The 12,411-nt window shown below is 37.4% G+C and overlaps 2 protein-coding genes across 2 annotated transcripts; both read right to left on the bottom strand.

Annotated features, from left to right (window-relative positions):
* Positions 1-309: 309 nt before the first annotated feature.
* Positions 310-5,171, bottom strand: LOC128027527 (RDS/peripherin-like protein xRDS35). Its single transcript, XM_052615227.1, has 6 exons — positions 5,021-5,171; positions 4,538-4,691; positions 3,340-3,615; positions 2,741-2,895; positions 2,146-2,392; positions 310-970 (listed from the first exon to the last, which is right to left on the bottom strand). The coding sequence occupies exons 2-6, from the start codon at positions 4,685-4,687 to the stop codon at positions 740-742; spliced, it is 1,059 nt and encodes a 352-aa protein (XP_052471187.1). The 5' UTR covers positions 4,688-4,691; positions 5,021-5,171; the 3' UTR covers positions 310-739.
* Positions 5,172-5,697: 526 nt separating this feature from the next.
* On the bottom strand, positions 5,698-11,824 carry LOC128027523 (uncharacterized). Its single transcript, XM_052615220.1, has 7 exons — positions 11,404-11,824; positions 9,514-10,855; positions 8,420-8,448; positions 8,015-8,143; positions 7,867-7,933; positions 7,491-7,598; positions 5,698-7,046 (listed from the first exon to the last, which is right to left on the bottom strand). The coding sequence occupies exons 1-7, from the start codon at positions 11,541-11,543 to the stop codon at positions 6,441-6,443; spliced, it is 2,421 nt and encodes an 806-aa protein (XP_052471180.1). The 5' UTR covers positions 11,544-11,824; the 3' UTR covers positions 5,698-6,440.
* Positions 11,825-12,411: the final 587 nt, after the last annotated feature.

Here is a 12,411-nt window from a genome sequence, read left to right as displayed (position 1 = left end):
CTTTAGCAGCAGTCATAGTATTAACCATCATCAAAGGGATAAAGAGATTTCAGGTGTCCGAACAGCCTGCCGCATTCAGTCAGCATAATCCTATTCATTTCTCTTTCACTGGCTCTTTGTCTCTCTCTCACTGCACAGGCAAAAGAAGAGGAAATGCATTTAACACTACACCCTTTCACAAGGGAAGTTAAGATCAGGCTATGTGTGAGGTAAGAAGTGTCCAAGTGAAAAAACACATTTCAACACAAAAGAGAAAAACAAGCACTTGATGAACATCCATGAGACACAATGACCACATGACTTCATATATCAGTTAAAAACTCAAATCTTTATTATTCGCTTGTATCTTTTGCAATTTCAACTCTTGATTTTTGTTTATTTAAGCAAAGCATGAAGCAGCAAAACATCTACAGACCGAATGTGATGAAATGTACTCTTTCATTGCCTTCATTTCCTTGGAATTTTCTGCTTTAACTCTTCTTTATACATCTTCACTTTATATATAATTGTCAAAGGGATATTTTGGTATTGTCAGGTTTTGCATTAACAGTTTCCAGCGTTTTGAGAGGTTACTGTTTTTTCCTAAAATGGTTGGTTGGTGACTTCATTTAACAATATAATGAAGTAACAATGTTACACTTCAATTATCATTATGTATGCCCTTTGGATTATAATAATCAAGGACAGTTAGCACTCATGTGCACATGAGCACACATTATAAACAATAACACTTGGTCTTTTAGGCTGTGGCTGGCTTTTCTTCCTCTGGCTGTGCATCCGGGGTCGTAGCAGATGCGTCGCCCACCTGAGCGAACTGGAGGAGCTTTTTCACCTTTTCTTTAGTCTCCAGCAAAGTCTCCTTCACTCCTTTCTCCAGGATGTATCCATCTGTCTCGATCTCCACATCCTCCTGTCCAATCACACCCTCCATTGCAGTCTGCAGATAGCGCAGACTCACCAGAATGGCCATCTGAATGCCGAAGAGATACAGAGATCATAGTTCAAGCTCCTTTAAGACATTTTCCTCAGGTTTTCCCAAATGCCTCTTAAAGAGTCTTCCTAAAGTAATGGTTCATCCCGAAATGAAAATGCTTTAATTTATACACTCACATTGTCATTGTGAACCTGTTTGAATTTCTTTCTTCTGCGCAACACTAAAGATGGTATGCTGAAGAACACTGGGGTCCAAAACAGTAACAAAACAAATAAATGCTGAGACATTTTTTTTTTTTTAATCTTATTTTGTGTCCCACAAAGGAAAGAAATTCATACAGGTTTATGAAGTCGTAAATAGTAACCAAATTTGCATTTTTATTGGTTTTCCTCCTTTCATCCTCACCACTTGTATTATAACCACACAGTATTATAACTTTTATGTGGCCGGAACAACAACAAACTACACTGGAATTTGTGAAGTAAAAACTTATAGTATGCCACATTAAATATCACACTTTGTAGATAGAAACACAAACCTAGTTTTATTTCCTGGTTCCGGCAGCATTGATTTGTTGTCTATTGAATTAGTGCATGAGAAGTAATGAATCATGCAGTTAGTGTTACAAAAGCTGTGACTGTTATAAAAGCTGAGAGCGTGATGTGGTTTTGGGTGAGAGTTATTTTAATGTTCAAATAATGAATATTGACACCTTTGAGTTCACAACCATACTGCCAGCCGTTCCAGAAGCGTGTCGATATCAACTGAGTGTGTGAACAGTTCGATGTGTTGAGCACATTAGATTATACAATGAGTTATTCAAGGTTTAAAATCATGTGGTTATTTGGGGAAGTCCTCACAAAACATTCATTATGATCCTCTGATGCATTTGACACATTTTAAGCCTAAAACATATGTGATAATTTGTTTAAATATTGGATCGTTCAATTACTCAAATATTTAGAAGCTCAGTCTTAAAGGAGATGTATATAATCATTTTGCTATTAGGTGACTAAACTTTGCTGACATCATCCAACAGAGATCTTTTGTTATGTCAGTTGGTAAGTTGCCATGTGTTTTGCACTTTATGAGTAAAATAAGTCCTTTAGCTATCGTAAATTGAAGAGCATTTCATGCATTGTTATTCAACATAAATTACAACATTAATTTTTAAGCGGTTTCTTACTACTTTACCATTAATCAGCTCATACCTGGAGAAGGAAATCAAACAGAACACAAGGGCCGATGGTGTTCATTAAACCCATGTAGTAGCTGACAAGGGCCTGGCGGCAACCTCGGCTATACAGGTTCAGCTCTTCAGTCTGGTACTCGTAGTTGTAATGGACAGAGTTGTCCCGGAGACTGTACTGGATGCAGGGCCGGGGGGAGGCAGGGTTACAGCAACTGAATGGGACCCCGTCCAACAGATATCGGCCGTCTACGTTACTCCTCACACGACTGTGTTGGGAAAATGGTATAGACAGAAACATAAGACTATTTATAATGCAGTTATGAGAATAATAGTCCTAGTTTTGTTACACCATTGATTCTGCAACTGTCTGTATTGACTTTTTGATCAATGCATCAGGCACATTTGGTGATGACATCCTGTTTCAGAACATGACATTCTAAATTCTGATTCACCTTGGACGCTAAGAGCGTTCTGGAATGTTTTATTTTTTAAATATCTTGCATTGTGTTGACTAACCTCTGATACTTTTGATTCATTCCATTATGAAAATAAATTCCTTTCATTCAGGAGAGAGTGTAGGAGCGTGACTTTATCTAGGATTTTTGTGGACTCACTCTTTCACTTCTTTGGATGTGAAGTCCAGGTAGCGGTTGCTGATCCACTGCACCTCAAACCAGTCTCTGTAGTCAGTATTACCACAGCACTGGAACTCAATCTGTAAACGATCAATAGTCTCCTTCTGGAAACAACGGCCTGGTGTGTCTGTATCCTGCAGAGATATGGAACATCAGATACATACTTGAAAGTTCATTAATAGAAATATGTATGACTTGAATTCCATGCAATTCAGTTCAATATTAAATAATTTATATTCTTTTGATTTTAGACTTTAGTGCATTATGCTCTCCTGACTTTGGAAATACTGTATATGTGTGAGTAAAGTGTTGTCTAGAATACAAATGTCATATTACAGGACTCTGAAATGCCAGATTTATTTATTTATTCATTCATTCGTCCATTTAAATATATATCAATAGGACTCTGGAATGTTATATTTATTTATATACATGTAGTTATTTCAATAAATATTTATAGGACCCTGTAAATAGGATCTGTATACTGTATAAGTTCATTGCCTTAAATTACTTAAGTATACCTGATTGCTGTTAAATAATTTTTATGTCCCACTTCTTTTTGTCTTTCTCTCACAAACCTTGTAGAAGCGGATGCCGTTCTTCAGCCCGATCTTCAGAGACTCCTCGAGGCTGGGCTGCAGGGCGAAGCTCAGAATCATGGCCACCAGCAGCAGAGAGGTGAGGAAGACAGAGAAGCAGAAGAACGGAGGAAGAAACATCTTCCAGCGCGGGAAACGCGAGGGGTCCAGTGAGTCCTGGCAGACTTTACCAGCACAGATGTTGATGCCCACTGATGCTAACCCCACTGCCATCAGCAGATTTGGCACAATGTGGATGTCCATACTGTGCATTACCTGTATAGAGTAAGAAGGGTTGAATATTTGTTTGTTTTTTTACATGCATTTAATCAGGCGGCAGACCAGTGTTTACTTTCTTTGAATCGTAAATTAATCCAGTATAAGAAAAAAAAAGATTAATTTATGCATTTGGCATACTTTTATCCAAAGTGACGTACATTGGTACACATTTACATTTGAACAATTCTTTTTTCCCTGGGAATCAAACCCATGGTGTTGCTAGCACTCTACTCCCTGAGCTAACCATTAAGCAACTTCCATTCTTCCTGCATCTGCTTATAGTCTACAGACATGACCGAAAGTTTTAGGTTATAGCTATTGGTGTATTATATACAGTAGATCTTATAATTATCCTGCACCTGTCGAATTTCTTCCCACAATGCTCTTTTCAGTCATTATCAGGTTTCTTTGTGAGGTTTGTTGACTTCATTATAGACACAAGCTCAGGTGGTACACACTGCAGGGCATTATCTGAGTGCCAATCCTCAGATTATGTGAGATTATTCCTCTCATCAAGACAAAGCTTAGGCCTTTTACCCTGGTGTTGACAATATAAAGGGTAAATGAAAGTAGTACTTGTTATAGTATTGTAAATATAGTATGAATTTATTCAATGTGTCCAAAAAATAATCTCTGCAAACCATTAAGAAAATATTACTTGGTAAAATATTTGTTTACTGTACAAAACACAGAGCATTTCTAAAAATGGTTAAGCAGTGCATTTCTGATTCTGTTTATCCTTTCACATATTTTATAGATCCTAATGGACTATAATGGCTGACACACTGCTCACTGCAATTCATTATGTTTCCATTTATGTTTTTGGCAAACAAGCTTGTATCTAGGGAAGCATTAGTACATCACATTCTTTACTTTCAGGCCCTATTATGTGCTCTTTAATTAAGAAACGTTTCATTACCTCTGATCTGCGATGTAGCTCAGTTTTGAGAAAGGCTCCCATAGTAAAGGTGATGGCTCCAGAGAACATGGCCACCCATGAAAGCAGCCAGAGACCCTGGGCAAGACGCACCCTCTTTTGGAAGGGGAACTTCATTTTTAACAACACCATGTTGCTTTTTAAAGAAGTGTAGGATAGAGGAGAGCGAGAAGTTTAGATTGCAGAAGAGGAATTTAATAGAGGTCATGCAGTATTAGTATCCGGCACAGCAAATAATCAGTCAATCTCAGGTGAATTCACATAGTTTCTTCAGGTTCTGTTAGCTCTAATAATAAGAATAATGTTGTGCTATCCAGTATCACTCGGAAATCACCTCCAAAATACTTTAAATATATCTAATTCAAGGGCATGGGACAAAAAATGGTTTTGATGTTAAATTAAAATTACATTTTAGGTTGTCCCCAAGATCATCAAGATTTTAGCCGAAGAAAAATGATTCATTACCTTCAAGAATGTCTTTCAGACCCTGAGTCTTCAATATGCCTCCTACAGTTTGGCAGCCATTTTGACTAGGTCTTAAAAATATGATAAAGAGTATTATGTCTTGAGTGTCATAATCTCCTATCATGTCTGATCCTATTAGACCATCTCCACCAATGAGAATCCAGGCCAGTGTCCTCTAAACAAACCTGCCCTTGGTCAACAAGTCCAGAAGAGTGCCAGAAAGAGGGGTTTGATGAAAAGTGTGGACTGAGAAACCATCAAATGAATGGAGAAGAGAACAGGATATGATGCATTGGAACACTGTGAGCCTCAGTGTATAAGGCAGGGTTAGAAATAAAAGAAGACTCATAAATCATGACAAAAACACACTAACAGTAATACAATTCCTAATATAGCAAAATTAGCAAATTATAACATTTTATTATATATGATATGATATGATATTTGATATAACATGGACCTCTTAATCTACTGTGACTATACAGAATATGACAATATATAACCAGGAATGGTGAAATAAAACTAAGCAGTATTAATTGTCTTATGATATACTGAGAATGTGATGTTTGTTTAATTTGGACTTGAAATCAGCTGAAGCAATTGTTTTATTATTGGACTGTGTTTTATATGGATACAAAGACACGCAGACTAAGAAAGGTAGGAACCATTCCCAAATGTAGAGCAAACTTGCACACAAGATTTTATTAATACATTTAGAGTAAAAATACAAGGGTATTCTAGATATTAAATATATATATGGTTATATGGCTTATTTGATTTCTAGCAGAAACTATAATTTATATTCTATACATATACACATATACATTTCACAAAAACAACAATTCAAACTTCCCTAGATGTTAATTTATACAATAAATAACCACATGGACATAGTCTCGGTTCATTTAAACATTTCATAGAAGTGCTATTCACTCTCCAGTTCAATTTTTTTTATTTTATACAGACAGACATTGAGCACTCAAAGACAGAAGAATGAGAGGGCCATACTTTTCCAAAACAAATTGACAGTAATTTTGGTTTTGTAATCAAATAATATGAATATCGAATTACATAATTTAAGTGCTAACTTTAAATATTTCACAGTATTCAGGGCAAAAAGTGCAAACAGGCAGAAAAACACAAATATGGACGATGCCTTTTGCAAATGCACTGAACAAATATTCAAAGCAGGAAACCAGAATACCAGATCGTATATACATACTTATATGCATTTAGCAATTATACTTGTAAAGCTAGAAATCAAGTGCATTTCTCAACTACCAATAAAGAGCCATCAGAGCCACAGTTATTTGCATCCTTGCTGCAATATTGGTAATGGGGGACGTTATTGAAGTTTTATCCAGTTCCTAATACAGTTTACCAAAAAGATGTCAAATTAAATGTTACTACCTTCCTTCTGTTAAAGTTCTGCTTCTACGCTATCTTTCCCTTCACCATCATGTGCTGGAGGAGGAATCTGGTTCAAAAACTCATTCAGCATCCTTTGAGCTGTAAGATAGCTGACATCAGTGGGCTCTTTCCCCACAGTGATGCTTCTCTCTCCACCTGTCTTTCTGCTGAACCTCATCTCATCTAAATTATATGGGTTTGGGGGAATTACGTGGATCTCTGGGTTCATGGCTAATTGATGCACTTGATGACTTGGGGGCTTTGTACCTGCCATTGTTTTGTGGATTGGCACATCTTCATCAAAAGAAAAAGGAAGTTGTGAGTCACTTCCTTTAGCCATGAGTTGCCCTGGCCCTGCCCATGGATCATGATCATGTTTCCAAGGCAGAAAGGCTGTGGCAGGCTGTTGTCTGGCACCTGAGCATGTGTGTCCAGTCTGTGGCCATTTAAATACTTCTTCTTTTCCAGCAGATGGTTGGTTGTTTCTGACCTCCTGCGCCCTTTCTGATTGGTTGCTTTCAGGTTGGCGTGAAGATGTTTGAGGGCATAAGAAGTCCTCCAGTGCTTCCCGAGAGTCAAAGTGATTTTTCAACAACTCTCTAATGAATGAGGGAACCTAAATAGAGAAAGATGTTAACTTTTAACATTTATTTTTTTCAACAGGTGAATTTTTTTTTTTTTTTTTTAATGTTGAAACAATTCATTAAGCAGGCACAACTATAAATAAGCATACTGGCTGGCTATAACGAAAGTATTGTTGTATTTTATTTTTATACGTTTATATATTGTCCCCTCTTCATTCAGGGCAAAAATTATGTCGTAGCAATGGTGATTGGCTGAGACTATCCCGAGCTGTGATGTCAAAAGCAGGAGAGCCCTCTTAAAAACAAGCCGCACTTGTAAAAGATATACTATACTACAATAAAATACCTAACATTATAGACGTGCATACTGCATACTATATACTATAAGTTATTTAGTGGGGAATTGACTAGTTTGTGCAAAAAAAACTGAAGACATGGAGCATCTGTTTGCTGTATCTGTCTGCGGATGCACTGACATTGACGTTTTCCAGGGAGTTGATGGTCTTCTGAGCAATTTCCAGCTGTTTAGTCACATCTGCAACTCTCTGCATGAGGAACTTCCTCTCTGAGTCCAAGCTGTCTACCTGTCAGAATAAGGTTAAAAAAATACTGCTTAAATGTAATATCAGTAACGGTAGATAGCACTACAGAAATTTCAGCTGATGTGAGTTTGCTTTTTAAAAAGAGACCAGCTCAAGGGCAAGCAGGTGCTTTAATAAGGCCTGACAAGAGTACAATCATATTTCACAGGTATGCACTTTGTGTGAAAAAACAAATGTAAGAAAGCAATTCTTGACAAAGAGTTTCTTTGTCTTTTGTGGAAAGTGCCTCCCACACTTGTGTTAATCTCACCGCAGATTCGAGTTTCTGCTCCAAGACACTGTTTGCCTGCTGAGAAACCGAATAGCTTTCCTGAAGCCTGCAAATGATATATAACAGAGAATGAGAGATGGGTGCTGTCATTCCATGAATTAAAAACATTATGTGTGGCGTTTCTGACCTTCTGTATTTCTCTTTGAAGCTGACTAACTCTGTCTTGGTACACTGCAGTTCTGCCTCCATGTTCTCAATGCATGCCACCGTCTGCAACAGGTTCTCATGCAGCTCTTTGTTGTTCTCCTCCAGCATCCTGCAATATATTACAGACCAGAGTGTTTATCTGTCTTTGTCAGGAGGTAAACTGCTGTGTTTCTGTAGAAGCTCAGTATCATAAATCATTCGCAAAGAAAAATATGATGACTCTGCTCTGACTGTGTACTGGACAGATGAACAGAGGCAATCGATGGAGCTCAGGCTGGATGGCAGAGTTTAGGAAACCGAGCAGAGGAAAATGGAGGAAAGCTCTGGAATACGACAAAATCAATAGTCTGAAATAACCAATCAGAAAAAGGGGGGAAACACTTACTGGACTCGGTCCACGGAACCGGATGAATCCTAGGGGCAAGAGAGATGAGAGAGGGGGTGAATATAGGACAGAACAGAACAGAAAATAGAAAATTGATTTTTGAAGTGATATGTTCCAGGGAACACCATTGATTGATGACTCATCTGGTTCAATCGTGTTCATCAACAGATACGGACACAATGAAGGGTATCCCTCGTGCTTCCAGCATTAGAGGTTAAACCAAGGCCATCACTAATTAGATTTTTATTTTAATTATCCCTTCATTTTTATCTTTCCATTCTGTACTAAAATAACACATATACTTATTTCAACTTACTAGAAAGAATAAGATGTTGACTGCATTCTTCAGTATCAACCATTCACCTCTGCTACCCCAAGTGTTTGTGTGTGTGTGGGGGGGGGGGATCTAACAAATATGTTTGTTTAATTTATGGAATATATATACTACTGTTCAAACGTTATTCAGAAATAATTCTAATATGCTGATTTTTGGTGCTCAACAAACATTTCTTTTTATTATTACATTTGTTAATGTTTTGTTGCTTAATATTTTTATGGAAACTAAAATAAAGTTAAAAAAAAATAGACTTTTTATCAGTATAATGCATCCTTGCTGAATAGACAAATTGATTTCTTTAAAAAAATAATCTTAATGACTTAATTTTTTTATGTTTAACTTAACCCCAAAAAAAGTTGTTCATGCTGATTAGTTTTATTTTTATTTTATTTTATAGATTTTTAATTGTATAAATAAATTTTCTATATATATATATATATATATATATATATATATCTGCAATCTTTTTAATCATATAGATTTTGACTTTGATGTTTATTGTAAAAAATCTATCAATTTCACAAATGATACAAATCCATTGCACATCTCAAATTTGTGTAACAATAATTCCAAACCTCATATTAAATGATTGGAATATAAAACAGTACATTTAAACTTTTATGTATTTATTCATTGATTTATTTTAATGTTTTGAAAAAGTTTAAGGTTCTGGCCCTATTTTGCACCAAACATCATGTTAAACATAAAAACTTTGGGAAACCAAGAAATTGCTTTTTCGGTCTTGTGATGAACTCACCCTGTGTGGTTTGGACTGCCTCCTGTGTCCCATGTGTTTGGGTCGGTCACTTTTCTCTGAACTAGCACTGGTGGATGATTTACTCGACTGAGACTCTGACTCCAGTCCTGCGGCTCGCAAAGGTGGCGGTGACCCCTTCTCCTGTTTAATGTGAAAGTGTCTGGAAGGGCCATGACTACTTTGATGTCGCCCTTTGTGTTTGGAGAGGTTGGTGTGGATAGTTTCTGGGCTGGTGCTGGTGCCATCAGTGAGCATCTGAGAATATTGCCTGTGGTGCTGTTTACCAGAAGCACCCCCTTGTCTTTCGGCTTTAATAGGGTGATGGGGCGGGGGTGGAGGGCTGGTCAGGTTTCGGCTGTGGTATTTGCTCGGTCTCTTATGTGATCGAGAAAGTGAGCTTGAATCATTTTTTTCTAAATCAGGTCTCTCAGTTCTGATGGGCTGCTGTTTTGGTGATGGCACAAAGCTCTCCTGCTTGCCGCTGCGGTTCTTGCGCTCTTCATTGGGTGATTTTGGTGGCGTAGATGTGTTTACACCAAAAGAGCTAAGAGCACAGGGACTGATAACCTGCTTGGTGATCTCATCCAGAAATGCAGAGAACTGTAGCTTCCCTTTCACAAAGTTATTCCCCGCAGCTTCCACAGAGATCTGCTTGGATGTTTCTGTGATGTGCACACTGGTGGAGAGCACCTCCATAGACTTGGCTTTCCTGAAGTTTCCTTCTCTCTGTCCCTCATATTTGTTTTTCAGAATACCTTTGTTGGGTAGCTGAATAGATGAAACAGCCTTCTTGGGAACCCCCTTGCCACTTAGAGTGTTGTCATTATTGCCACCAAAGGCAAGGCTTTGTCCCAGGCTTGCAGTCTTGTAAAGTGGCCCATGATCCATGAAGTGAGATCCTTCGGTGTTATCATGTTTGTGCTGGTTTTGTTGAAGGCCCTCCTCGCTTTTGCTATGGCCTCGGGAGAGTTTTGGCATCTGATTTCCATCCTGAGAACCAGGCAGCAGTTCGTCTACGTTTTCTAGGCTGTGGCGGTGCCTCTGATCTCTGTGATCTCTGTGGTTTTTCCTTCGAACTTCAGGGATGTTGGAGCAGGAAAGGGAATGCTGGGGTTTGTGCATGAGATACGTCTCATCATCCAGGCTGGGCTCTGAGGTCCAAGATGCAGAAGAAGAAGTGGAAGAGGAGGAGGAGGACAGGCTGGAGGAAGACCTTTTAGAGAGGCTGTGATGGTCTCCAGACATTTTAGGGTTTGCGGGATGATAAAAGTGATGCTGGTTGTCGTGGTGACGGGGAGTATGTTTATCACTGTGTTTTCCGTGACCGCTTGAAGAGCTGTGACTGATTTAAAAGTAATTAAACATAATTAAATTTAATTTATATCAATGAAAATAATCTCAATAGGTGATCAGTTGTTATATAATTTGTGATCCATTGTTATATATTGACTCATTTATGCAAGCAGTAGGGAGATTTACTTTGTGTTGAATAACAATTTCTCACTTGCAAGAAATAAAGGCATGAACTGGGTGGGAATGTAATACCTATTTATATGTTAGTTTTCTGTTACAATGTAAAATTTTCCTACTATAACATATTGTTTCAGTTAATCATAACTGCTGTAACATTATGAAGAAAGAATATTGAAGGTTATCTTTTTTTTTTTTTTTTTTTTTACTAAATGCATTAATTTGTTTTGTTAATTTCCAACTAATATATATATATATATATATATATATATATATATATATATATATATATATATATATATATAAAGGCATTTGGATCTGCTGCCCCTGAACCAACTTTTCTATTAAATTTCTATTGAATTAAAAATGGTCAAAGCTAGTTAATTTGACATATCCTCGAGAGAAAGTGTAAACACATACCTGTGTGATCCATGGTGGTGATACTGGTCGTGCTGGTAATGATGGTTGTGAGGATGCTGTTGAGGTATGGGATGGTAATGTTTGTACATTTTCACCTCATCCTCTGAGGAGCCACGCACTGGTGCAAAGTACCTTTCCATCTCTTACACTTGCCACACTATCAGTATTAGCTGCGTTACTCTGTTGATGCCTCCCTTGCAATTCCTGAAAATTATTTTTGTAGCTCTTATTTGGGCATGTAATCCATGCAGCTTTTTGGGTCTGTTTAAAATTTGTTTTTAAACTTCCAGTAATCTGAAGAAGGAATGATCTTCTAAAGACATGTATTTAAAAGTGCATCCTTTCACAAGCAGATGTTTCTTCTCCTGGCTTGAGCAGCTGAGTGAAACAAGTCTAATGCGGTCAGGGCTTTCAGTCACCCAATACCGATCTGATTCTGATGTAACGACTCCATATTGAAGTCAGTGAAAACACGGGGGAAGAACACAGCTGGAACACAATCGATCAACCTTTGGTGAAAGCACATTGCATGACATGGTAGACTATTTGGGTCACATACAGAAAAATGGTGTGAATGAAATTCATAATGCTACTCAGTTACATCACAATGGATTAATCGGATGACATGTATTATATTTAATGGCATAGGCAAATTGTTCCTTTTCATATGATATCCATGTCGCAGCCTACTTCATTTTTAAACAACAAACTATATTTTCCTTTATAATGCATAAGTGTAGTTGACATTAGATTAGATTCAACTTTATTGTCATTATGCAGAGTACAAGTACAGAGCTAATGAAATGCAGTTAGCATATAACCAGAAGTGCAAGAATATAGTGTTTAATATACATAAAAGTGCAGAGTAAGTGAAGCTATGATTTACAGAATGTACATTGGAGGTGTTATATACAGTATTGAGCAGAGTACAGAATATAAATAGGAATGCAATGTAGGGATTACGTACATTATGAACAGTGCAATGTAGGATTATATATACAGCAGCAT

The sequence above is a fragment of the Carassius gibelio genome, chromosome A14, assembly GCF_023724105.1.
Source record: "Carassius gibelio isolate Cgi1373 ecotype wild population from Czech Republic chromosome A14, carGib1.2-hapl.c, whole genome shotgun sequence".
Classification (NCBI taxonomy): domain Eukaryota; kingdom Metazoa; phylum Chordata; class Actinopteri; order Cypriniformes; family Cyprinidae; genus Carassius; species Carassius gibelio.
This window is presented reverse-complemented; position numbering and strand designations above follow the sequence as displayed.

Coding starts and splice junctions, on each gene's coding strand:
- LOC128027527 (XM_052615227.1), bottom strand. CDS start 4,687: ATGGTGTTGTTAAAAATGAAGTTCCCCTTCCAAAAGAGGGTGCGTCTT. Junction 3,616..4,537: donor AGCTACATCGCAGATCAGAG/GTAATGAAACGT, acceptor TACTCTATACAG/GTAATGCACAGTATGGACAT. Junction 971..2,145: donor TGTTTGATTTCCTTCTCCAG/GTATGAGCTGAT, acceptor TTCGGCATTCAG/ATGGCCATTCTGGTGAGTCT.
- LOC128027523 (XM_052615220.1), bottom strand. CDS start 11,543: ATGGAAAGGTACTTTGCACCAGTGCGTGGCTCCTCAGAGGATGAGGTG. Junction 8,144..8,419: donor GGTTCCGTGGACCGAGTCCA/GTAAGTGTTTCC, acceptor AATATATTGCAG/GATGCTGGAGGAGAACAACA. Junction 7,599..7,866: donor AGCAGAAACTCGAATCTGCG/GTGAGATTAACA, acceptor TTATTCTGACAG/GTAGACAGCTTGGACTCAGA.